Raw genomic sequence first — 27,624 nt, 5'->3', positions numbered from 1 at the left:
TTGAGGAACATTACCGGTTTCCCTCGTCAGCAAGTGTCGAATCATTTCGCGACCGTTTGTTTGGAACTCAGAATTCACGAAAAGCAGAGGCTCATCGTTTGTTTGAACTTGATCTTTCTACCGATGTAGTTGAATCTTACTTTTTTTTTCAGGAATTTCAGTACGTTTGAACATGATGGTCACGTCGATAAATCACATTTATTAACAGTTTTCACATTTTACAGGTTTTGAATAACTTATATTTGAACTAAAAAGAAAAGAGAAGGTTTTATTTTATTAACTTGCATTTCTTCCAAAACGTTTACGTCTTTTACACGCTCGAATATTTGTCAAGAAATCTGGGATAGGGTAAGTGCAATTATGGCTATAGTACCAATTATTCGCAATAGTTGATTTTCACCCTTTAACGATGTACATCAACAATAAAAAATGTGAACAACAGATCACGTTCACAAAAGATGGTTGCACTCATTTCAACTCCACATTTTGCCCAAATTATGGTAGAAATAAATCGTTTTCCTTAAAATTTCGGCTTCTTCGCATCCTTTTTCGCCATAGTGTACCAATTATGGCTAATCCCATAAGAAATACATGCAAATAGTGCGAAAAGGAACCGAAGTTAAAAAATGTAGCCATAACTGATATAGGGTTCCTATCATTGGCACACGCCGTAATAAATAATGGCTCTGTTTCTATATTTTTCCTGTAAAATGGAAACTAAGCTATCTTTTAACATATTGATGACATTCGTTGGTCTCTCGTTATTTTTGTACAAATAATTTTCTTTAGGTAGTGCCATATTTAATTGGTGCAGGCACCCTACTTCACTGTGACTACAGTGAAGCAGAAGCGAAGATACAAGTATGTGGATGAATGGAAGTCAACTGCTTGAAAGATAGAAGCAGCACTTCTACGAACATTTAAAATGCGTAAACGTACCGTTCAACCGCATAGATATATATTGAATACATAAATATAATCGAGAATGTAACTGGGATAAACCTAGAGAAATATCTGAAAACTCGTGCAGTAGTTCACAAAAAAAAAACAATATTAAACAGAGTGCATGATTTCGTTGTGTGGCGATACAAAATAACCATGAATTAACCATTAATCCATTATACTAGTTTACAGCATTTTTGAAATCGGTAAGCTGATGATCATTTTAAGTGTAAAATCATGCCCTCAGTTCGAAACATAAAAGAAAAAAAAATACAGTAGAGCGGATTTTGTTTTCGACTTTCCATACAAGGCTGACGATTTTTGTTCTTTTTTAAGCAAACTTACTCAAGATAAACTTTGGAACATTCACCGTATTAAATGTACTTTAGATAGTTCCAACAAAAGAATATAATAATAAAAAACTCATATCAAGGGAACTATCAGTTATTCCTCCAGGTCGTTGCAGAAGTGGCTGTCGCATTTTACTAAATATATATATACATTGAACTGCTACGTTATTGGCCTTAATTTTAAAAATGTTGCGAGGTGACATTCTAACCATTATTTAGAACAATCCTTGCAAGATTGCATAAGATTCGCATTAAGCATTTTCAGAAGTTTCAAAACTTCTGAAATAAAAAAAAAACACTACACCTTTTTCAACCAGGGAATCGAACCTACGATGATACATATTACCCTTTACTCGCATTTTATCAGATTTGATGGTATGTACAGGGGATAGACAAAATGATCGGGACAGGCAAAATTTTCCCTTCTCAAAAAAATTTCAAATAGTTGTAACTTTTTGAAAAGTGCATCAAATATTCTAAAATTTTTACTGTAAGTTCATCAACTATTTGACTATCAGTGGACAAAATTTGGGAAAGATCGAACTATTCTGCACGAAGTTATAAGGATTCTAAAAAAAGGTAGAATTAACCGATAGCCAATTTTGAGCTGTTATATCTCCGGATTCAATAAACCGAATGCAATGAAATTTTGACCATTTATGACTTATATAATGAGCTTTGAAAAACATTTGACATAATTTAAAATTTTTAACACGGAAGAAAATTATATCGATTAGATTATTTTTCTAATAAAATACCAAATTTTCTTAAATTTCAACATCGTTTCAAAATTTAAGATGCTAATTATAGTTCATTTCAATTTCCTCCGATTGTCTTGAATACTGATATATTTTGAAAGAAAATAACAACATAGGCCGCAATTCATTGAAAAAGTAATGGGAAGCATATTAAAAATAAACCAATTTACTAAAAAATCATAAAATTAATGAAATCGCTATAACTTTTTCTCTTGTTAATAATTTCAAGTTTAGTCAAACGTTTTTCAGAGCTCATTATATAAGTCATAAATGGACAAAATTTCATTGCATTCGGTTCATTGAATCCGGAGATATAACAGCTCAAAGTTGGCTATCGGATAATTCTACCTTTTTCTGAAATGCTTGTAACTTCGTGCAGAATAGCCCGATCTTTTCCAAATTTTGTCCACTGATACACAACTAGTTGAAGAACTTACAGCGAAAAATTGAGAATATTTGATGCACTTTTCGAAAAGTTACAGCTAATTGGACATTTTTTGAAAAGTGAAAATTTTGCCTGTCCCGATCATTTTGTCTATCCCCTGTATGTCTGAAACATTCTGAAAAAACTTGTAGTAGGAAGGTACGAAATGTTGCTAATCGACAAATTGAAATTTCTGAAAAAAAATCGCGTTCTGGTGGGATTCGAACCCACGACTCCGTATTCGCAAGACCGGCGCATTAACCAACTAAGCCACAGAGCAGGTAATGATTCTGCGAAATAAAAAGCCAAACTGACTCCCAAATGGTTCAGAACAATGAAAGCCATTGCATTTGAAACTATCGAGTTCAAAATTATCTCACTACTTGGAGCTACTGTTTAGCAGCTACATTCTACATAAAAAGAGCTCGCATTCTGGACCATTATATGGGATACTGTCTTGGGAAAAGTTGTTCAAAAAAAATTAAAGGTTTCACATAAGAAACAAAGTATTGTTTTGAGCTACCAGTTGAGCTGTCTCGTTTTCTGGATCATCTAAAATAAAACTGTCAAGGGGCTGTCCAATAATTATGTAAGGGTTTATGGGGGGAGGGAGGGTTTGAGAAATCTTACGCGCCATACAATTTATTTTTTGGTTCTCATACAAAAAATCTTACAAGGGGGGGAGGGGGTGGCGAAAAATCGCTAAAATTTCCTTTCGTAATAAATGAACAGCCCCCAAGAATGCTCAGAAGAATTAAAGCTTTTACACAAAAATAATTATGTTTGAAATTACAAGCAATTTGGAAGTTATGGTCTTTAAATCTAGCAGCATCTTATGTCTTTATAGGGTTGCATCAGAAATTTCATTCAGATATTTATTCGGTAATAGATTTTTTGAAAATTAGTTTTTATTGGGAATCTTTGCAGTGATTTTTTGCGAAAATCTTCGGGAATGTTTTTCAGAATCTCTTGGGCAATTGCACTTTTGAAAGAATATAGAAAGTGTCGAATTCTTTTGGAAACATTTTTTGACTATACCTTTGTAAACTTTATCGCAACTGCTTTGAAAACTGATTTTGCAATTCCTGTAAAATATTTTTAAGATTTCTTTCGGGAATTTCCTTAGTAATTGTTTCTTTGGCGGTGTTGAGATATTTCCATATTTTGAATCTACACGTCACACTAGGACAAAGTCCAAGTTTTTAAGAGTATTGATACCCAGAAGCTTATTTAAAAGTAGTTTGAAGTTTTTATGAGGGTTATTTGTCGCATTTTCCTATGTTGGATTTTGTACTGAACTGAGCTGTCGAGCTGGTAATATAAAAAAAATTCTTTGAATTGATCTACTTAATACCTAATGTTCTAAAAAAAATCAAGTGGCTCTGAGAAAGGTGCCTTTTTCCGTAGGAAATGCTTCGACACCTTTTTCGGCTTTGGGAAGTTTTTCGGAAATTTCTTTTGGAATTTTTACGGATTTTTTTTGGAAATTCTTAGGACACCCTTCAAATATGTTTTTGGGAACTCTTTCAGCAGTTTTTTTTCTGATTTCCTTTGATTGTTCCTGGAAATTTCTTCGACACTCCCCCGGAAACTTATTTGCAAATTCTTACGAGAATTGATTAGGAAATTCCTTCCAGAAATTCGTTGTGCTTTTTTCTGGTAATGTCTTTGAAATTTCCTTTGACGAAATGTTTACTTCTGGAAGTTTGTTTTGTAATTTCTATCAAATTGGATCCAGACAATTTTGTGGGATTTCTTTGTTAAAGTTACTCTGGCATTGTTTTTCAACGAACTACTGTAATACCTACGGCAAGTTGTGCTCTAGGTGATTGCTTTGGAAATTTATACGATAATTTCTTTGAAAGTTTCTTCAACAATTCTTTTGGAATTCCGTCTGATATAAATTTGGGAATGTCATCAGATATTTCTTTTAAATTCTGAAATAAAAAAAATAATGTACGATAAATTTTTTAAGAAATTCCCAAATAATCATCGAAAGAAATTCCATAGACTTTGCCAGAAAAATACCAAATGAATTTGCCAACGGAATTGCAGAAAGAATTCAATAACAATTCCCAAACACATTACAAAAAGAATTTAAAAACAAATTCCAACAAAATAAAAAATCTACTGAATGAATACTTAAAGCATTATTGATAGATGCTTAAAGAAGTAATAGAAAGAAAGAAAAGAGATAATAACCGAAAGAATTTCTGAAAAAAATGTCGAAAAAAGGGAATTGCAAGAAAAAATTACCAAAATTCAAAGGATAAGGTATCCCAAAAATCTTGTTCAAGAAACAAAAACATTCTCAGAGAAAATGATCCGTCTCACAACGATGTCGAAGTGATTGCCTGATCAATTCTCGATTGCTAAAGGAAGAGCTGCTTCAGAAATGTTCAATGAAGCTAATGCAGGTGTTTCAAAATAAATTACTGAAAAAAATTGATGGAGACTTTAAAAACAGTGCTGAAAAGTTGCATTTCCTTGGTGTTTATTCGGTACGTATCTCCACTTCTAGATGCATTTATTCATTTTGAGTTTACAATTTCTTTAAATTGGTTTTCAGTTAGAGGTTGGATCAAGTTATCTACTAATTTTTGGTTATCCTGGTGGACAATATTGATTGATTTGTCTTTATTATAGAGACTTTCAGCCAACATAGTGGACAACACTATTAGTTTAACAAAAACCATTCTTAAACAAAATTTCTCAAAAAATCGTTTTCTGGAAAACTTATAAACATGCTTAACTAAAGAAAAATCAAGAGATACTTTGATCTTTTATCTAGCACTAAATGAACACCGATTTAAAAAATATTGCTCTGTTATTGAAAAAAATCTGAAGCCATAATAAGAGCAAATGCGTCAAGTTTCGCCTTAACTGGCGATGTTTCTCATAGACTGGCCCGTGGAGATATGAGAACCCGGACGCTGCTTCCAGGTTGTACACTCACCACATTGCAGCCAAAATTTCTACTGAACTAAACTAAGAATAATTAAAAAAAAAAATTAAAAAAATAAAAAGAGTCTTGGCCATAACATAGAAACAAACAAAAGTGCATTCCAAAAATTTGCTTTTGAACATTTTCCACGAGTTCGGACATAGTTTTCTCGGCTTTTCTTTACAATTTTTCTCAACGGTGGAATGTTTTGTGGAAAACTTCTTCCAGTTTGTATATTTTTGGATTCCTGAGAAAATTTGCTTTCATTTTCATAAAAAATATTTCTACGATGCTTTGTTCTTGAGTTATGATTTTTCAAAATAAACAGTGCCAGGGGAAAACGAATAAAAACCTGAGTTTTCCAGGAAAATCGGCGACTCTGAATTTTTCCCATTTTTTAAACATCCATGAGCCCTGCATGTGGAAAAAGTTTCCTGACAAACTGAGATCCTTCGGCCCAATTTGTACGATAGAAAAGGTGAAGAAAACTATGTTGGATAAATTTTTAAAGGCATTTCATAACGAGTTTTCAAAAATATTTCTGAACGAATACTCAAAGAAATTATCGAAAGAAACTCCGAAGATGATGTTAGATAAATCACAAAGAATTTGCAAAGAAAGCTATCGAAGAATTTTTCAAAGGAATTGTCCAAGAAATTTTCAAGGAAACATTCTTACAGGCATTATCTGTTTATTTCTCAAAAGATTTGTAGAAAAAAAATAACAAAGGAACAACTGAAGGATTTTCAGTATTGAAGGTATTCCCGAAGAAAATGCTAAGGACCTTAGAAAAAGAACTACCTGAAATTCTTAAAGGTATTGCTGAAGTAGTAGTTGCAGAAGTACTTTTTGAAGTAATTTCTAGAAGGAATTATCAATGGAATTTTCAAAAAAATGCCGTAGGAAATCAGTTTAAATCTGAATAAATTCCCAAAGAAAATTCCTGATGAAATTTCCGGAAAAAAAACCAAAAAGAGCCACCATAAGAATGGCCAAAGAAAAATTAAAAGAAATTTCCGAAAAACAATTCCAAATTATTAGCTTGAATTAAGAAGAAAAGAATTGCTACAGACATTTATAACGACATTTCTGGTGGCTTCTCAAAGGAATTGCTGAAAATTTGTTCGAAGAAATTTTTGAAGCAATTGAAAGTAGAATTGCCGCCAAAAGTTTTATCAACAGCTCTTTTGAATCCAACTTGACACTAATTATAACTGCTACAATCCAGACAATAGTTACCACTGTAATTTCGAGAGTGATTCAAGAGTTCTATGAACTCTAGTACATATATAAGTTTTGTTATGCTTTTTTTCTATGAATTAGAATTTTAAATGAAAACCAGAATGAAAACCAGAATAAAATTTCCTGACATACATTTGAAAGAAAATTCCAAAAGGTTTTTTCTTAAATTTGGAAATCGGATTTGTTCCTTGTTCTTTAAAACAAATCCAAACATCTGACTGTAATCTCATCCGAGTTTTGATAATCCCAATATACTATATTCAGATCACAATTTTGTATGGAAAAAAGTCTACGAGAAGAGGAAGGGTTTCATGAACAGGGTATTTCAATTTATAAGAACTCTAGCACCTTGAAATTCAAAATTTCTGGAAAAATCTGTACTCTAAAACCAATTTAGGCCCTAAAACGGGGTCTCAGCGTAAACTAAATGTTGTTAGTACCCAATCTACGAAGTAAACCGTAACTGCGCTAACGCTAAAACGGGGTCTCAGCGTAAACTGACTTGTAGCGTAATTTGGGAGAGCGCTATTTGGGATTTAGTGTGAAAACGGGATTCAGTTTATGAAGACCGAAATTTCACAGTTTTGAAACTATGATAAGTTACTTCAGTTTGAGTTATTTACTTACAATCAATAATTTCGCATTTGCCAAGTTCTTTTTCTCAAGAAGCCAAGATGTGCGGATGAAGTGGAAAAGTTTTTCGGATTCTGCATCTCAGGGAGCACTTATTAAGTTGTAGTTCTGTTTCAAATATCAGTGGTTCACAATCTTGGGTCATGGATCACAAGATTATACCAAGAACCGAAAGTGCTAGGATGAGGTGCAAATGCTTTTCGAATTGGTCATCTTAAGTTGCAGTGTCTTCAATATAGTTGCTTTGCAAAGATCAGCGGTTTCCAATCCATGGTCACGGGTCATGCAAAATTCTCTAAAATCATATTTTTGAGGATGTTTTTCCGATAGTTGTATAACTCAGTGATTCCTAATGTGTAGCCAAAAGCCACAATAATTTTTCAACAACTGAAAGTTTCAGATCGAAATGAAACCGTTTTTATTTGGATTTTGTGCCTCAGGGAACACTTATATAGTTGTGTGTTAAAGCTCAGTAGTCACGAGCCGCGAGAGATTAAAAAAAAACAAAAGTGAAAGGATGAAGTGCAAATATTTTCTAGATTTTTACGTAGTAGCACCATTGCTTTCGGCCCTTTGCTCCATCATAGTGGCATATGATGTATGTGCCTATTGAGATATACAATACGACAAACATTTCCACTTTATGCTCACACTTCAGATTCTTCAGGAATCATCATGGCCCATGACCTCAGACTGGGAGCCATTTAGCTTTGCTACACAAATATATTGTAATAAGTGATCCTTAAAACCAACAATCTGAAAAACATTCACGCCTTTTCCTAGGACTTTCGATTCTTGCGAAATAAGCATGGTCTTTACTTGAGCTTTGCAACGCCATTATGTAAAAATTAATGAACCTTAAGACGTAGAATCGAAAAGATATCATTCACTTATGGCACTTCAGACTCTCGAGAAATTTTCATGGGCCGTAACTCCAGATTGTAAACCCCTGAGATTTTCAACACCACTATATCATGGTCATCAGCATAGCCTGTGACACCAGCTTGGAAAAAAACTGAGTTTTGAAGTGTCCCTATATTGTAATGAATGCTTCTTGAGACACAGAATATCAACAATTTTTTAACTTCCTAATCACACTTTCGGTTCTTGCGAAATTAGCATGGCCCATGACCTTTGCTTAGGAACCACTAATCTGTGCAATATCACTATTTTTTATACATAATGCATATGCTCCTTGAGATGCAGAATCAGAAAAAAAAAACTCCACCCTGTAGACCTTTCGGATCTTTATACACAAATAACCCAAAACTGGGAACCACTAAATTTTGCAACCTTCGGTGCAAGTACTCATTAAGACGGAAAATTTGGAAAACAACTTTATATGTCCATTATATGTACCACAAGTTAGTTGTACCAGAACGCCCCGAACCCCAATTCAGCGTTAATTGAAGGGTCGCTATTTGAAATTTGGAGAGCAAATGAGGGATTATGATTTGGGAATTAGTGTGAAAATGGTGGAGGGGGAGGGGCGAGAATTGAGTCTAGCGCAAATTAAGTGAGCGTTAATTGGGTGTATCATTGGCAAGATTTTGCTTATTCTCGGCAAATGTTAATTCCAGTTTTCATCGAACTGATCAACCATCATGAAAAACGTACTGAATTCCTCCAAATACAATCTTTCTCTCAATTACTCCAGCAAATCCATCAACCACCAACCTCTAACGCCATTTTCTCCTCCCCCCTCAGGATCGAACGGCAGCTGATGCGAATGCTGCCGCAGCAACGCGCCCTGGAACCGCTGATCGAGCAGCGAGGTTCCATCGAGGAAACCCAACGGATCCTGCAGGAAATCGACCGCATCAACATCGCCCTCGGCTACAAGAAGAAACAGGAGGTGGCATTTCCGCGAACGTCCAACTTCAACGAGGGCTATTTTTTCCCTAGGCCGGTATACCAACCGCTAAACTTTCGAACGACCGCCAGTCCGACGGCGATGTTCAAACAGTTTGACCCTCCGCAGGTGGTAAGCACGGTGGACCCTTTTAGGGCGCAGGTCTACTACTATCCGGCTCCGTACATGCATCTGCCGCTGCCGGACGAAGCGCGCTCGTTCGAGATAAAGAAGAGTCGCGACCTTCCGGTGACTTCGCCGCAGATCTACGTTCTGCCAATTGCGGTTCCTGCCGCCAATGGGAGGGGAACGGAAATCCGGTACGTGCCTAGTACGATCGATTTCGGTACACTGAGGTCTTTCCACGGGCGGGGACGGTCACTGAATGGCGGGGCTACTGAGGCGGAAGGGGAAGCTAGACAGGGTAAGGGCGTAGTAGATGAAGTAGCCAGTGTGGTGACGGATGAAAAGATCGAAGAGGATCTGCTAGAGGAAGTGCTGGAAGCGGTAGACTACGGTTTGGAAGACGACGAAGATGCGAAGAAAAAGAAGCAGGGAACTACATCGAATCCTCCACTGCAGAACGACAAATTCATGAACAGCAAGCTGTCTTCTGGGGAAAGCGATGAGAAAGACGATGACTTGAAACCAGAGCTGCAGATGATGATCATGAACAGGGGTAGAAATCGCAGTTTCAACCTTACGGCAACGTTCCAGAACTTTACCAACCGGTTCAACATGCAGTCAACGACTACCCCGACAACAGTTCTTCCATCGGAGATCAAGGATTTGAAGGAGATTCCGGACGGTTCGGATAATGAAATTACTGCGGAAGAGAAGGGACCATTCGGGGGATTGTTCAACAGGCAGACGGAGCCATCGAGCGGAGGCTTGGTTATTCAGCGGTTGAGAGTTCGTCAGGGAGGTATTGCGATTGCTGGACCGGGTGGAGTTGCGACGGCCGGAAGTGGTGGAACTGCGATTGTTGGTCCGAACGGAACGGCCATTACCCATCCGAGAAGCTTGACGATTGCCGGTCCTGGCGCGAAGATCTATGCCGTCCCGGAGAGTGTCGATCTGGGTAGGACAATCAATGCGACGAAACGTAGTCTACCGCTCGATGCGGTGCTTGTGGCTAGCGGTCCTGTTGTCTACTATCGGGATTAGGGGCAGCTTTGGGGTGGGCAACCATTCAGTGGCCATTATGTGTAAATAGATTTTGTACAAATTTCTTAGTAAAGACTTGCCATTATTGGGGGAAGATGGTTTTAAAGCAACGAGACACGAGAGGATCCAAGAAGAGGAAGTGTCCTCTGTGGTGTTCTGTGGAGACTCCGAGAGAGTTTACGACAGCAATTGTTCCTGCATTTGGATTTCCCGCAAGTATAGAGAAACGCATTTTAACGATTTCACTAATGTATTTTAGCACGTAAGATAGTAGACAATAAAGCTGAAATTAATATTTAAAAACGAAAACCTGTAGTTTTATTTCGTAGCCTAGGGTTTGCATGCCATACTGTAAGGAATTGATGGTAACTAGCACTCATCTTCAAATAAAACTAATAAAACCTATCGATGAGTTGTCGGTACGTAGATCCGTATGTAACAGCAAGCAGCTTAGATGAAGCCTGGTTTTGGTAAATCTAACCCGAAGAGCCCCAGCGATCAGCACAGTAATCCGATGTTCTTTTCTTCCCTTCTTTCCTTTGCAAAGCTTTTATCCCTTCCAGCCACAGCCACAGTTCCTCTCACCTTACCTGTATGCACCGAACCCTAACTATCCACAGCCTTCTCCACTGGTTCCGTATGGAGGAGGCGCCGGACCGGCTGGATTCTTTGGAGATGGAACCATCCAGTTTATCCCCGCCGAAGCCTTTGCACCTCATCCTTTCAGTAGAGTCCCGAAGATGATGGATGCCGAACTGGTCCCAACTCAATCCACGACGACTGGAGGACCGATCAAGCTGACCGCTGCAAACGAACAGTTCAAGCCGATTCGGGCTGCAAAGCTTAAACAGCCTAAGATGGTTATGAATGCTCCGTTCATACAAGCTGTTCAGCAATCGAACGACAAATTCAAAATCCAGAAGCTGGAACTGGTACATCTGAAGAACTCAGCCGCAGTCAAAGCGAAACCTTATACCGTTCTGAAAATCCAACCTGCTCCGGCGAAAACCGTTTTGAAACTTCAGCCTTCAGCTCCAGTGAAGGAACAGCTGAAGATGGCTTCTCTGAAAATGGTTCCACTCAAGTTGGCCCAAAAGCCTCAATCGACTCCTGCGAAGTACCGAGTTCCAGCCCCTGAAAAGCAGGTCATGGTAACGGCGACGAGCAAGACGGCCGCAGATCAACCGATCTCTCTACCGTCTGGAGATCCAACCTACGCTTACTTCGGAGCTCCTTCCACGGGAAATCGCGAAGAATCGACCCTTATTCTCGAACCCAGTTCCAAAGCCATCTCCGGAAATGGAGGCACTGCGATCTCCACGCCAGTATCCCATGCCGTCCTTAAACAGGGTAGTTCAACGAAAATCCTTTTCCGACCACAGTCGGTCGCCATAGTGGGTGCCAACGGGCTTGCCCACGCTCAGGCCGATTTAATTGTAGACTACATCGATTAGGTTAAGATTGCGAACAAAGACGCACACACAAACACAAATGCATACCAGTGAAATACAACTAGTGATAGTCTTAGTACACGATTCCGATTAGTAATAAATGCCAATATTTGGATGTAAATAGTGTAAAACAAGGTGGTTTTCTTGGCTCTAACCTCGCCCTTCATTCAATCACAAAATACACACACAAACTCGCACACCCTCCCACGAAAGCATTGACCAGATGACCCGCTTGCGCAGACGTGACCTGCACGCCATTCCTATTTTCTAGGTCTCACCGCTCGTTAACTGTAAATAGAATCTTCACTCCGGTCGTACTTCACCTCTGCGCGTGCTCGAGAGACTAATTAAGGATGCATGTCTCGTAGCACATCCGCACTGCCTACAAATCCGTCTGCAAACCACCTACAACCACTACGTGCTACTCACTTTCCTTTGCACTTCTATCGTACCCCTCTGTCACCTCACCAACTCACCTCTATCCACCACCACCTCCTGGAGTTCCTACACCAGCCACCAGTTATTCTGCAATTAGGTAATTAAGTCACTCAATATACGAAAAACCCCCAAAAATGTCACCGAACAATAGAAGCCACGAACCCTCCTCAAGGTCACAGAGTTGACGCCGTTATTCTGTTTTCTCTTTTTCCTGCCACCTTTCGACGACAACCCGTCCTCGTCTTTGGTTCTACTCCACAGACCGGTCGAGCATCGTACCACGGCGGACGTCCTGAAGCTGCCCTTCTACGGTGGTGCCCGCGGTCAGATCCTGGAGATTCGCAAAAATTCCGACGGCACTGTGGTGAGCAAGATCCTGCGCGGTGAAGACGATGAAGACATGGAACTCAAGGTGCACCAGATCGTGGACGATCTGAAGAACAACGAGGAAATCCTGGCCGAGGATGACGAGATCAAGGCCGCCGATCAGTCGTTCGGGGACTACCTGACGAACATCCAGAAGGCCGCCGCCTCGTTGGTGACCCTGCAGGAACAGGTCAAGAAGACGGGCAAACTGTCGACCGATCAGAAGCGAATCTACGCCGACAACCTGGAACGACTGGGCGTGGCAGCGCAGAAGCTGGCACATATCCAGCAGCAGGACGGTGATCACGATGCGATCAAGTTTTTGTTCAACAGTGAGATTGATTATTTTGTTTTGTTTTTACTGACCTCACCGTACTCATCCACATCCATTTTCTCATTTTAGCCGATTACGATGCGAGCGTTGCCGATGCGCAGAAGAAGAAGACCTCCTACAAGGTCACGTCGTTCCCCGGCTACAAGGGCAAGGAGGAAGAGGAGAAGCTGAAGAAGCAGGAAAAGAAGAAGGAGGAGGAGGAAAATGTCGGAGAGGAGGAAACCGCGCAGGGAAATGATAGCGTTCAGGTCAACTCGCCCGAACAGGAGGCCTCGATTGCGGAAGCGAAACCAGTCGGTGAGTAGAAGACGGGGGAATTAGGGTGACGCAGTTCATAACCCTAGCAGACTAAATGTTGAGTTCTAACGCTCTTGGACAAAAATTTGAAAAATTGTACATCCTTAGACTTTTGTTGCCCTGCTCCTTTCTCCAGTAAAAGTCCACTTGGTTGATGGACCGTTCATTAGTCATTCATCTAGTAATTACTAGATCTTAACATTTCGATTGGGAAGGAAAATAATATATGGGGCTGTCCATAAACCACGTGGTCATTTTTTTTGGGACTTTTCAACCCCCCCCCCCCCCCTCCGCGTGGTCATAAGTCCATACAATTTTTTTTATTTGTCCATACAAAATGGTCATCATTTATAGCCCACAAAATCATAAAAGCATTTCTTATACAAATTAGATAGATCTCCCAAAATATGTATTCACATGCAACGTCCGGTATTCGTAATAACTGAAAAAATCGTAATGGCAGGCACACTTTTTTTCGTTTGTAAGTGAAAGTGTTGAGCAAAGAATCTCAGCTATCAGGAACATTACACACATTGTTTTTCATTAACGAACGTTTTCAATTATCTCTAGTAGCCTATCTACAAATTCACATTTTCCATTACATTTCAATAAGCTAGGAAACTGCACTGCTCATGGCAAACGCATCAAATATTTGGTTTAATTTTTGCCGGCCGAATCAATCATACAAAATCGAAAAAAAATCGTGACACTTTAGGAAAACGCAAACACCCGCCCGCACAGCACATTGCAATCCATCTTCCTCATTTCTGCCGTTCAATTTATTGGCAAATACTTGATGCCAAATTTAATTTGCTTCAATGTTTCTATTCCTATAATATTATTGAACATTATAATGTGGGCCATAAAGGATATTTTGATTTATTCAAGTTGGATGATTTTATTGCATATTTTTCGGCTATTCTTTAAAATCCAACGACCTTATAGAAAAATTATATAAGAATATTTTTACCTTTTTGTTTCATGATCAACAATTAAAATATTCCAAATAAAATGACAGGGCTTGTACTTCTTTTGTTTCGTATCGCTTTGATTGTTTTCATAGAATATTCAGCATTCATGTTCCTAACTAAGGAAGCACGTTGTGGTGGCTCTTCCTCAGTACTGCGATATAAACCTTTTTATTCCTTGCAAAACGTCTTGTGTAACATTATACATACTTTAACGTCCATTTTGAAGTTTTTTCAACGTACAGATTTGTTTTGGGATCCAAGATTGTTTTTTTTTTATTTTAGAAATGTTCCAAGAATATTTTAGAAAAATCACAAATCAGGTTTTTTTAGTTGAAGTTTCAGAATAATTCTGGCAAAACTCAAGTAATAAAAAAAAACCAGCAGGATGTTTTCTAGATTCTATTCTGTCTTGCGTTAGGGCCTACGTGTTTGACATTTTCAACATTTCCCAAGTAAGGAGTGTATCGGAAATTAACTATAAACATTCAGGATGCTCTATCTCGAAGCATGTTTGGTCTTATCATTTCGGTTCTTCTATCAAATCTTCACAATACAGTCAAGTTTAGAACAGCCTGAAAAAAATTGAAAAATGTTTAGCATTATTGAAAATATTGTAGAATGAATACATCTCACAAATTAAAGTTTTGGACAAATTGTTGTTTTTTAAAGATTTTTCAGCGTTTCAATAACCTGTAGCGAATAAAACTTGTACGGCGAAAAATCAAAAAATATTAATTATTGTTAGCAGTTATGTACACATAACATATCACCGAACACCAACTTAAAAAAATATTTATGATCGAAAAACCCTCAACATTTAAAAAATGGCCTATCCTAAAAAAAAACACTAATTTTTTGTCGAACTTTGACAATCTGTTTTAAATATCTTCAAAGGTTATACAATTCCGTTCTCTACTAAAGCTACCTCGTCGTTAAGTTTAAATACATTTCCAATTAAAAAAAATTGAATCATCAATTTGATGTATTTTTTATTTGCGTAATCGTGCTTTGAATGAGCATCAAAAAATTGGGTCCCTGAAAAATGACCTTTTTTCATTTTTAAGAATTGCGCTAAAATGGAGTCGAATTTTTTTCTTGAAAATAATTTTTTACCTATATTATGAGCAATCTGGGAAAGAATATATTTGCGCTAAAATATTTTAAAAAATCAAAAAAATTTCCATTTTTTCCGCAATTTCAAATTTTTAAGAGGTGTCCAAAATTTCAAGATCATGCGTTTATACTTTGAGATTGATGACCATGTAAAATAATTATTTTTACAAAAGCAAAAGTGCCATTCCTTTTTCTGAGGATTTATATAGTACCTCCAAAAATAAAATTATTTATAACTTGAATAAATTATTTTTTAGGATGTTTTGAACATATATAGTTTATTTCCGATACAGTCCAATACAGATTTCAATAGATTCCTGTTAACTATCCTAGAGCCACACTGAAAAAACAAATCTTTTTTATAATTCAGCGTAAAAGGAAATACTCAGTGTATGCTTACATCAATGGCATGTAAAATAATTTGATCGACGTTTAAGTAGAAAGTTAGAACCGTTCGAGTAAAACACTGTTATTTAGACATCTAATTTTTGAACTGTCATATCTCGGAAACCAGTGAACCGAAATAAATGATTTTTTTAACGCTTATCAACAATATATTGATACTTGATACAACGTTTAAATGTAATATTTTCTCGCGGTAAATTATGTTATACTGGGTTGAAATTTTCACCCATATAGAGGAAAGTAAGGCAAATTTACAATACCACACAAAAATTACCAAATGTGTTCTTCCTTTAATCTTAACAGGCTCTAATATATCTGGTTAGAGATATCTTGTAAGCAGAAGTGGTAAATCTTTGGATATCAACGCTAAAATTTATTGATATTGATGTAAAAAATTTACATTTTTTCGAGAAAAATCCAAAAAGTGTCTATCCATGATAACTTTTTTCAACGTTTAAAAGTACCTATGTTTTAATTATTTTTTAAGCATTAATACACACTTAGCAAAAATCACCGACTTCGGTAATATTTTACCGAAATCTCAGCCGTTAAGTTTTCTACCGGAGAAATTCGGTGACGTTTACCGAACTTCGTTAAAATTTGACAGATAAACGATAACATTTTACCGAAATTTGGTAAGTTTTACAGAATTGCGGTAAAAAACCATTACCGAACGATCAGCTGTTGAGATTTTGGTAAAAATTACCGAACGCGGCTAGCTGTGTATATTGTTATTGTGCGCTCTAAATTTCATTCAATTCGGTTCACTGGTTTGCGAGACATGATAGCTCAAAAATTAGTTGTCTAAATAATAGTGTTTTACCCGAAAGGTTCTAACTTTGCGAAAGATTTATCAATCAAGCCCAAATTTGTACCAACGATGTACATATAATAGGTTGACACACAATCGAAATTCGAGATATTTTGATGCACTCTATGAAAAGTTATAGCATGCTGGACTTTTTTGTGAAAGAAAAAAAAGTTGCCTATCCCAAACATTTTGGCCACCCCCTGTATCTGCCATTAATCGTGCAACGGAACTGGTTGGAGTCCATGATGAATTACGCGATGTTGGTGGAATCTTAAATTACATTAATTGAATTTTACATGTGATGCTATGTAATTCTGCACTAAATCTAGCATTATCTTTATGGTCACGATCATTTAATACTGAATTTCACTTAAACATTTTGATTAGCACCCGATTTGACAGTTCAGTAGGGCAGATTTTCCTTCACTTTTTGCAGGGCTTTGAAATAATCATAAGCATTGTAAAATAGGGCTCCGCACTGAATTATTTGCCTCTCTTTCAAATATCAGTGAAACCATGATTTTGCCAGTAAATGCCACACAAAATCAATCCAGTGTACTGCCCCACTGTTTACTTAAGCCATAAGTGGCTATTTCGAGAACTGTTTGCCACATTTGCCACATTTTTCCTGGATCTTCCCCACACGTCAGAAAATTCATGTGGAACAGCTTAAAAAATGAGTAAATTGCATTTCCAGCGCTAGTGCTAAAATCTCATCAATTTACGCCGGTAATGTTCTTGATATAATCAGGAATATTATACGGCTCAAACTGATTTCTTTCAATTCTTCGGCCAGCACTGGCGTAGGAAATGCGATTCACTCATTTTTTTTTTGAGCTGTTAGTTTAGATCCGGTTTGTGTGAACATTGCTCATTTTAGAGTAACTTTAATTTGATTTAATTCTCGGGGATTTCGGCTTTCAGTCAAAGAAAAGCGTTGATTTTCTTATCTCATCGCCAACGTACAGTCATAATGCATCTGGATGACTACGACAGCAAGATGGTTTACATCCGAGGTGGAGGTTAACTGCCAACTACCATTCCTGGATTTGTTGGTAATTAGACTACCAGATGGCACCATCAAAACGGACTGGTATACCAAGCCTATCGCATCCGGTAGAATGCTTAACTTTTTCTCGTTCCACTCCATGGATCAAAAACTTTCGGTGGCCAGGAATTTTATCGACCGGGTCCGTAGCTTGAGCACCACTCGCAGTTCGGAACAACAAGAACAGCTGATACATACACACCTCAGAAAGAATGATTATCCCTCAGCTCTCATCAATCGTCTATTGCGTCAGACACAGCGTATAGACACACCGGAGAAACCAACCATCTATCGATCGATCCCATACATCCAAGGCCTGACACCATCCCTAAAACGGATAATACACAGCAGTGGACTCGCTGTTGGGATTTCACACAGCAACAACAACACAGTGGGGAAGCTGTATCGTAATGCTAAAGATCCGGTACCGGACATGAGCAAAAGCAACGTTATATACAGGATCGACTGTCAAAACTGCCCCGGCAAATACATTGGCATGACGGCGAATAAACTCCGCAATCGCATGTATGGACACCAAACCCATGTCAACACACTGGAACAGCATCTAGCGCAAGGGCAGCAATATACCGATCTTCCAGTACAACAACTACGGGAAAAATCAGCATTGATCAACCATTGCATCACCCACCAACACCGGTTCAACATTAGCAATCCCACTATCGTCGATATAACGTACAAGAAGCAAGCTCTGCAAGTGTTGGAAATGTGCCAGATCGCGACTACATCCAACACGGTCAACCATCGGACAGACACCGATAATCTCAGCTGTGCGTACGCACATTTACTCTCCTCTATCAAAACCCGAAGAGAGGAGAGTCGTGCGTCGTCTACAAATAGTTATAATCGACCCGAATCCAACGACTACCCATCCCAACTAACACAGACAGACACAACCACCCAAACACCACACAATATACAAATCCCTCAGTAATGTTCGATCAGCTGTTAGCTCTGGCAGTGTTGGCAAGTGTCGTGGATCCTCCTGGTGTAGACCTCCCATTTTGTACCACCCACCCACTACCTTCAGGGGTGCTGGCAGTAAAGTATGTACCCTTATATTCCGTGTTCCCAAAACTACTTCTCTGACGGCTTTAAATCCACAGTGAGACTTGTGCAGTGCAAATTCAAAACGAGACAATCAACCGTGAGATGTACACGGGATTGGACAAAATTGATTAATTTCGAGTAAGTGTAGTCTTTATGTAGTCTGTTAACCATCCTAATTAAACGAATAAACCGCAGGCCCTGAAGAAGATCCCAACATCTGGATCGAAACGTTGGCGATGAGATAAGAAAATCAACGCTTTTCTTTGACTGAAAGCCGAAATCCCCGAGAATTAAGTCATCTTCCCAGTCGAACCTCTACAAGTATTTAATTTGATTTCAATTTAGTTATATCTTGGTTTGTGACTTCTCAAATTTCATCCAACAAAAAGATATTGGAGGATATTTCGATAATTTTTTGTTACGTTCTTCTGGTATTCATCCTGGATTTTATAAATTTTTTGTAATGTTCAAGATTTTTCTGAGTTTCGTGTAAAATATCCGCTGAGATTGCTCCAGAAGATTCTAAGTCTCCACAAGAAATTCTGTTGGGCATTCTCCTTTTTTCTGTTTTGTCCTTCTGTTACTTCAGTGATTTTCCCAGGAATTCTTTCTAGGATTCATCCAGTTAGTCCTCCAAAAGATACTGAGGTTCTTTCTGGGATTCCTCCCGGTTTTTCTTCTAGTATTTCTAATGGAGCTCCTTCCTGTACACTTTTCATGTGTTCTGCCTGTATAATTCCAAAAGTAACTTTATAAGAAATTCCAGGGTGCACTATTGAAGTAATTTCAGAAGGATCTCGAAGAAAAATCCTGGAAAAATTTTCTCAGAGAATCTAAGGAAGAACTTCTTGAAAAATTTCATATTTTTTTTTCAAGGGTTCCCAGAACTCCAGAAGGGAATCCTAAAAATATCTCATACAACATTCTAGGAGGAATAGTACAAGAAGGTCTTGGTCACCTTGTTGAAGAATCACAGAATAAATATCTGGATGAATATCATAAGCGATTGCTGCACAAATTTCACAGAGAACTACTGAAGAAATTCCAGAATGATCCTCGGGATGAAACCCTTCTCCTCAGGAATTCTTTCAGTAATTGCTTCATAATTATCTACGATCCATCCAGAGGATTCTTCTGAGATTCTTCAAAGATTTCTTTCTGTGGTTTCCCCTGGAATTCCTTCTGTTATTCCTAATGGAAGCAACTCAATTTCATTTTTTACAAATTCTTCTAGGGCCTCTTTAGAAGTTTCTTCTGAAATTCCAGAAAGATCTCCAGTCGAACCACCAATATGATCTTTAAGCGGTATCCTAGAACTCCTTGACAAATACAGGAAGGAACTACTTGCGAAATCTCTGAAGAAACTTTTCTTGCAATTCTTGAAAATATCTCACAGGAAACTCCTACTTGTATAGCACAATAAATATTCAGAAACATACTTTTTCAATTTTTAATTTGTAATTCCATTTGTGACATACCGATTTTTCAAGTCAAGAAAAAGCAATGGTTTTAAAGCTGAGAAACATTAGGAAAATCAATGCACTACACTTAAGGTAGATCTCAGAAGAACCTTCTTGCGAACTTCTAGTGGAGACACCTGCAGAAATAAAAAAAAATCACAGGAATAACTGCTGGAGGAAAGGGCTTTTCCCTCTTTCAAAATTTTTGGCTACAAGTAAATAACAATAACTACTGGAAGATTTATTCAATGATCACCATAACAGACCTTTCAAGGATCTTTCCTTGTGGCATCATTTAAGAAACTCTATGAGCACACTCAGATTTGATTACCAAACTCGGTAAAATTTTAGAGGGTTTTTGAACAGCAGAGAAAACTCAGTAATTTTCTGTTGCTACTGAAAACTCAGTAATGGGAAAAAAATCTGATCTGTCAAAATATAAATGTTCGCGCCAAAACTGTTACTGTCTTTTTCGGTAAAGCGTTTGTTTACTTCTGAATTGCTGAGTTTTTTAGTTTTTAAAGCGGAACTCGGTTTTCCAGAATACAAATGAAATTTTCATTTTTTAAATTTTATTTAGCATTGCTAGATTATACCATATTATCGGAACAACGCTGCTTTGTGGTTCAACCACTTTCTTGCAGGACTCTTCCCATTTTGAGTGTTTTATTTAAGCGCCTTGGTCAGCTTTTGATTGAAAATTCTGCTTAATGAGACATGAGAAGGAATCGAAACTATACAACTAGCTTGTTGCAAGAAATGGATCATCTTTCTAATTGCATGGATCTTTGTTACCGATTATCTAGCTATTGCCTTAGTTGGAATTGAAGTTGCAGGAGAACATAGCCCGAACTCTGATCTAGCAAATCTGCATTTTGACTAATTGACTATCTTCACCTGCAATTAGACCCCGACTGTAAAACCGATCCTCATAACTAGATTAATAGTCTCGTCGAACTATTCCGAAGGAAGACCTACCTTTAGCAGCTGAATTTTTGTATGGACAAAAGTCTACGAGGGGAAGGGGGGGGGGGTCTGAGATGGCCAAATTTTGGTCTACGTGGTTTATGAACAGCCCCTTTCACTGTTTACGACCGGTAAAGTCTCAGCTTTACGGTGTGTTCAGTACTAACAATTACCGTTGTCAGTTAAAAGTGAAATCGTTTACTGATCATCAGCAAAATTCAGTGTGGAAAGCTGAAAACTCAGTATTTTTGCCGTTTTAAGGTTCAAGAATCGTATAATAAATTACCGAACAGGGAAGAGGTGATTGAGTGTGAGGAGTATGAGAGAAGTTTATATGTACGAAACTCAGATGATATAGGTATCTGGAAGAATCTCAGAAGAAACTACTCGTTACGATAAATTCTTCAGTGGAAACTTTTTTGACACAAACTTCCCTAGTGGAGGAGAACGTGCCTCTTGAGCCGATCTTCTAATAGCTAATATCAGAGGACACATATTGGCAGAACCGTTAGTGGATCTACTTTCTTTAACATGTTTTTTGTTTTTAGTTCTTCTACATATTTCGTGCTAGATTTTTTTTTTTTCAAATTTCATACATGTTCCTTAGAAGTATTCTTATTGATAAGCATGATGGATTATTGATAAACTTGAGCAGATTTATTGGCAAATTCCTCATGCATCCTAGGATAGGATAAGACAACTAACCAGCTGTTCTTTCGTCATTTTCATGTTTGGATAGCTCTGTGACAGACTTTAAAACTATGACTGACACATTCTACCGTGACGTTACAACGTTATGGCACCTTTTCTGTCAGATTTCCCACTATAACTCGTAAATTCGACCGTGAACCCTCAAATATTTTTGCATATTCGGATTCCTTGTAAAATTTCCAATAAGGATTGTGCTGGATGAGTACGACTGGAATATATTGATTCCGGAATGCTGGCTTTCTTAGTCTTGGATAAATCAAAACGGCAAGTTTTGCTTTTCCCTACGTTTCGGCTCACTCCTTGAAAAAGGCTTAATAAAAAGCCGAAACGTCGGGAAAAGCAAAATGAAAGCAAAGCAAATGGTTGGTTTTCGGTTTTAACTTTCCGGAAAACAAGTTTTAGAATAAAAATCGGAATCCGTTATAATCCAAGCAAAAACACAGATAGAGACAACTGAATGCCAACCGTCATTATGAAACTATATCAGTGCGTAGAACAGTGGAATGGATTCTAATTTTTATTCTAAAACTAGTTTTCCGGAAAGTTAAAACCGAAAACCAACCACTAAATGACGGTTAGACGTTCAAAGTCTCTTGGTTTCAATTATTATGTTGTGCCAAAAACAGCTATTATTCCAGCTTGGAGGTTACGGTACGATTAAGGCCGCACGGGACGACGTGTATTTTTTCCTATCTTCCCTCTCTTTCTAACAATTTGCCTCACGATTTTGAAGAAGCAAATATCAATTTCCACTGCACTGACGTAGCTGAAACTTTAGTCGATTGTGCACCACATGTGAGCAAATGAACGATTAAATTTCTAGTCAATAATATGAAGTAGAAGTTGAGATTTGCATCTTACTAGCAACAGAGCAATGGCGGACGATTCAACCACCGTCCCGTCCGGCCTTAACAGGCATATTTGCTATATACTTACTAATTTTTTTATCCCCGATTTTTTTTCGTCAAAAGTGTATTATAAGTCGATCATTTAAGGTGTCTTACTGCATCACTAAGTTTTCAAACGAATCATTGACTTTTTGCTTTTTTTTTTTTGAAACAATTGAAAATGATTGTTTGCCTCGCATTTTTGAAGTGATAAAAAACTGTCAATTCTGCAGCAACGCAGCAGACAAGGTATCATCGCAATCACTGCGAGTGAGCATATAGGATGATACTTTTTCATACGAATATTCGCTTTGGTGGCAGAGAATTATCACTGTGAAATTTTGAGGCTAATATCCAACATGGCTGCCGATGCTCATGATGCCGTAAAAAGTCTTAAATCAAAATCATCAGCTTCAGGATTTTCAAAATGATCACATTGTTCATGTACTGACTTTTCGAATCTTCTAAGCAGAATACCCTCTTCGAATGAGTGTAATCAGCTTTGTTTCTTTTAATTTCGTCCTATTTTGCTTATCCTTTGACAGATACGAGTATTTCGTTTACGGAAGATTACAAGTGGTAGTCGAAATACGCGTATCTGTTAACAGATAAGCAAAATAGGGCAGAATTAAATGGTACAAAACTGATAACACTCATTCGAAGATCACAGTGTTTTTAATGTTTATACTTAACGGCAGTTTAAAAAAATTCAATCATCGATTCGAACTCATCACCGTTCCTCAAAATTTCAGGTCTCGCCATTGCCGGTGAAGGAGGTGTCGCTTCGTCCAAACCCATCGCCACTGCCGTCGTCGGAGATGGAGGTCTTGCCGTTGCCCGTCCCGTTGCCACCGCCATTGCCGGAATCAAGCCTAGCGAAATCGGATCACTAGGTCTGCCCATCTCGGTCAACAAGAAGCTGGTCACCAAAGGAAAGTACGGTCTCGTTGCCGCCGATCAGGACCTCCCAGCCGGACTTCTAGTGGGACCAGGATTCCAGGAAGCTCGCGTTTCGCAGAACGAAATTGAAGCCGAAATCGACGACGCTCGACAGCAGGTCATTGGACAATCCGGAACGCTGGCTCCCCACTTTGACACCGAAAAGTTCCTGGCCAGTTTGAGACTGAAGGCCAAGCAGCAGCAACAGCAAGCCGAACAACTCCGGGAACAACAGCAACAACAGCAATATGGTGCAGTTAACTCTCCTACCATTGCTTTCCAGCAACAGCCCTTCATCCCACAGTCCTATCCATTCGCCACTGCCGCTGATTACATGAACAGCGCTCAGTATCCTATCTACACCCCTAGTTATACCCCTTACTACTACAACCCCTACGCCGCTTATCAGAATCCCCTCGCCCTTCTTGCCTACCAGTATCAGCAACAGCAGCTGGCATTTCAGTCCCAATACAATCCCTACCTGGTCGGTACCAATCCCCTTCAGCATTCCTTTCAGCAGTATGAGTATCCACAACGAACTTACTATTCCGCTGCCATCGCCGCCGCCGCCCCATCGACCGCCGCCACTCCGGCCGCTGCCTACCCAAGCTATTACAATTATCCATCCTTCTCAACCCCGTCGCCATACAGATTTTTCTACTATTAGTTTCCTGATCAACAGCGGAGGAAGTGAACCGTACGTTCTAAGTATCAGCTCAAATGGGAAGTAAAACAAACAAGACTTGAAACTCGTTCCAGCAAACCTCGCCGGAGTGGGGGACCTCTCGGTCTGGGCATTTTGGGGACCCAAAAATAAATCATATAAAAATATAATGCGAGAAAATTAAAACTTCGGTGGAACAATTTTGTAGATCTTCCTGTCCGGGTGGCGGAACTCGGGCTACTCGTCCCGGGAACGGGTGCCCCTCCAAGCCAGCTCCTAGCCTACCGAGACGGTGAAGATCTACGAGACCCCGAGACCCATTCCGTGGGATGCCAGTCAACCAGCAGCAGAGGTGGATCCCCCTGCCGGACGAGTGGAACTCAAATCGATACAAATAGGTTAAGGTTATACTTTCCCATGTTAGGCGAGTAGGCAATAGTGAAACAATTTCTAGGAGTGATCGGAGGGAGCGAAAGCGTAAACGTCGAGTCGTGTAGCGAGCTGTGTAAGCACAAAAAAACACTAAGATACAAAAATAGCGTTCTAGTTTGTAAGGTCGGAATAAAACTTTAGTGAAATAAACGAATAAAAATTAGTCGGAAGGAGTGGCTTTTCAGTACAATGGAAAATGCAAGAAAGAAATCGTTTTGAATTGGTCGAGGGTGCAATGCAGGCTTAACAGGAACACTTCGGTGGCGAGTTATTGAGAAGCCAATTTCTGCGATTTTTTGAGGAGTAAAAATAATATTCAGAAACCGCAACACAATCTAGTCAAGTAGCGAGGAATTCATAAAAAATGATAATCGCATGTTCACTCACACTCTACAAGAACTTGCAAGCTCCAACATCGTTCAGAAAAAGGCTTACGAGGCTCAAACCGCACTCCTCAACTCGAAATCAGCTCCCTGCGTAAGGTATAAATTTGGCACAAATTTCCCAAATGGAGGAGAACGTGCCTCTGGAGCCGACCTACTGAAGGTGTAAATTTGCCGGTAGAACACTGTTTTTCGAGAACACTGTTGCTAGGTTTGGATCTTGTCTAGTTGTATCCTTAGCAGCCCTGGGGATACATAGGCCCAAGATCTTCATCCTGAACAAATCCCAGTCTTCTTGATCGGTTCTCCTGTGTCGATCTTAGTACCGCTGTCTAACGCTATCTGGCTGCCAAGATATTACATAGTTGCCAAGCTTCTGTAAAGTTAGAGGGGTTACCCGTGCTACCATCCAACGATTTGGTCTTACTAACGTTGATAGTTGGATCCACCGCAGCGGAGCGTTCATCCCGGTCGTTAAGCTTACTCTGTATGTCAGAGCGCCGTTGGGCTAGTAGGACCTCACAGTCGGCCAAATCGATATTCCACAATGATGTGCTGCCTAAGTAACCCACGATTTGGTGCACGGCCAATCGCTCTACCAAGATCTAAAGTATAATATGCATCCCTGTCTCACACCAGCGACTACCCAGATAAGGTTGGACAAAACTTCGTTGCAGGACACTACATATCTAATCCTCGTATTGCGGTTCGATGAGCTTGACAATTTTATCCGAAACTCCCTTGCGTCTCAGGGCGTCCCCCAGATTTTCGTGGTTCAGATGATCGAAAGCTTTTTCGTATTTAATGAATGCCAAAGAAAGGGACTTTTGGAATTCATTGAACTGCTCCAGGATGATACTACTTACTAACTTTCAGTCCTGAGCGCCCATGGTGGTGCAGAGGACCGAATTGAATTATCTCCTTTTGATGACATCGACGACGGAGCTGATACACTGATACACACCAAGGTTCACTGGCGTACAACAGCACAGATTTCATCGTTCGAGTTGAAAATTCGGATTTTGGTTCGTCGACTAATATAATTGTTTTTCCATACATTTCTTAAACTCGCAAAGGCAGCCCTCGTCTTCCTGATCCGTGCACCTATGTCGATCTTGGTGCTACCATCGGCCGCCATTTGGCTACCAAGGTATTGGAACAACATTCTCCACTGCTTCCCCAGCTACCGTAAAGCTAGAAGGGTTGACCGTGTTTACATTCAACGATTTGGTCTTGTTGACGTTGATGGTGAGACCTGCCGCCGAGGAGCGATAGGCAAGATCATCGAGCTTACTCTGCATATCAGAGCGCCGTTGTGCTAGGAGAGCAACGGCATCAGCCAGTTCGAAGTCATTTAGGTGCGCCATGGTTATGTGCTGTCACAGCAATTCACGATTTGGTTCACTCACGGTCAATCGCACCTACCAGGATCTCGTCGATTACGATGAGGAACAGTAGCGATGCTAGTATACATCATTGCCTCACTCCAGCAACGACCCGGATGGGATCGGACAAAACACCATTGTGCAGTACTCTGCACGAAAATGCCCTGTACTGTGCTTCAATGAGGCCGATGATTTTCTCAGGGAGACCCTTGCGCCTGATGGCTTTCCACATGTTTCCGAGATTGAGACGGTCGAAAGCTTTTTTGTAATCAATGAACACCAGGTAGAGAGACTCTTGGAATTCATTAATTTGCTCCAGAATGATACGGAGCGTGACAATATGGTCCACACAGGATCGTCCGGCACGGAATCCTGCTTGCTGCCATAGGAGAGTTGCGACAATCTTCTCCTGTATTCGGCTAAGGATCACTTTGCAGAGGTATTTGAGAACGATGCACAGCAATATGGCACCCCACCAATTATCGCATTTAGTCAGGTCACCCTTTCTGAGCACCTTTACTAAGACGCCTTACATTCAGTCGGCCGGAATTGACGCGGTTTCCCATATGTTGCAGAATAATGGATGCTACGGATACTACGATACTACGGGGTCAGCTTTGAGCATCTCGGCTGATTATCCATCTACCCCCGGGGATCTGTTCCATATCATGCTACGGTTGGCTGTTTCTATCTCCTGCAATGATAGAGCTTTGGGATTGACGCGGATAATGCGTCGAGCCTTTGGCGGACCATGCAGAGGTGTTGATGGCGTGACCGACACTTGAAAAAGGTTTTCAAAGCGCTCGAACCAGCGCAGCGTTTCACCTGGTCAGCCGGGTCGGTCAGTAACTGTCCAGACGTGTCTTTCACGGGCATCATAGCATTCTACGGCGACTAAGGCGACGTAAAACATCGTAGAGGTGACGGATGTCGCCGGAGTTTGCAGCTTTCTCGTCGGCTAGGGAGTTCGCCCACGCTCTTTTCTCCTATTTATATGAGCGTTTAACTTCCTTCTCGAGAACCGAATAGCGCTATAGGCTACGGTTTTGGCTCCTCGTGTTTTCGCTCGCTCTACCGCGGCTATGACGTTCCTTCGTTTTTCTATCATTCTGCAGGTGAGATCTGTGATGTCATCTGTGATCCACCCAAATTATTCTCTCCGGTGGCGATGAAGGCATTCTTC

The 27,624-nt window shown here is 39.4% G+C and overlaps 1 protein-coding gene across 2 annotated transcripts in view; it reads left to right on the top strand.

Moving 5' to 3' along the window:
- Positions 1–24,836, top strand: part of LOC109429072 (uncharacterized) — a 221,861-nt gene extending 197,025 nt beyond the window's left edge. Inside the window, exons 3-5 of one of the 2 annotated variants that reach the window (XM_019704909.3) lie at positions 12,463–12,899; positions 12,971–13,198; positions 23,391–24,836. In XM_019704909.3, coding sequence (XP_019560454.3) covers positions 12,463–12,899; positions 12,971–13,198; positions 23,391–24,244 — 1,519 coding nt within the window. In that variant the 3' untranslated portion in view covers positions 24,245–24,836. Of the gene's footprint in view, positions 1–9,000; positions 10,616–12,462; positions 12,900–12,970; positions 13,199–23,390 lie in introns of those variants that run through there. The other variant, XM_062854134.1, reaches the window with a different exon arrangement.
- Positions 24,837–27,624: the final 2,788 nt, after the last annotated feature.

Source organism: Aedes albopictus, chromosome 2, assembly GCF_035046485.1.
Source record: "Aedes albopictus strain Foshan chromosome 2, AalbF5, whole genome shotgun sequence".
NCBI lineage: Eukaryota > Metazoa > Arthropoda > Insecta > Diptera > Culicidae > Aedes > Aedes albopictus.
The sequence above is the reverse complement of the archived record's forward strand: the minus strand, read 5'-3'. Positions and strand labels throughout refer to the sequence as shown.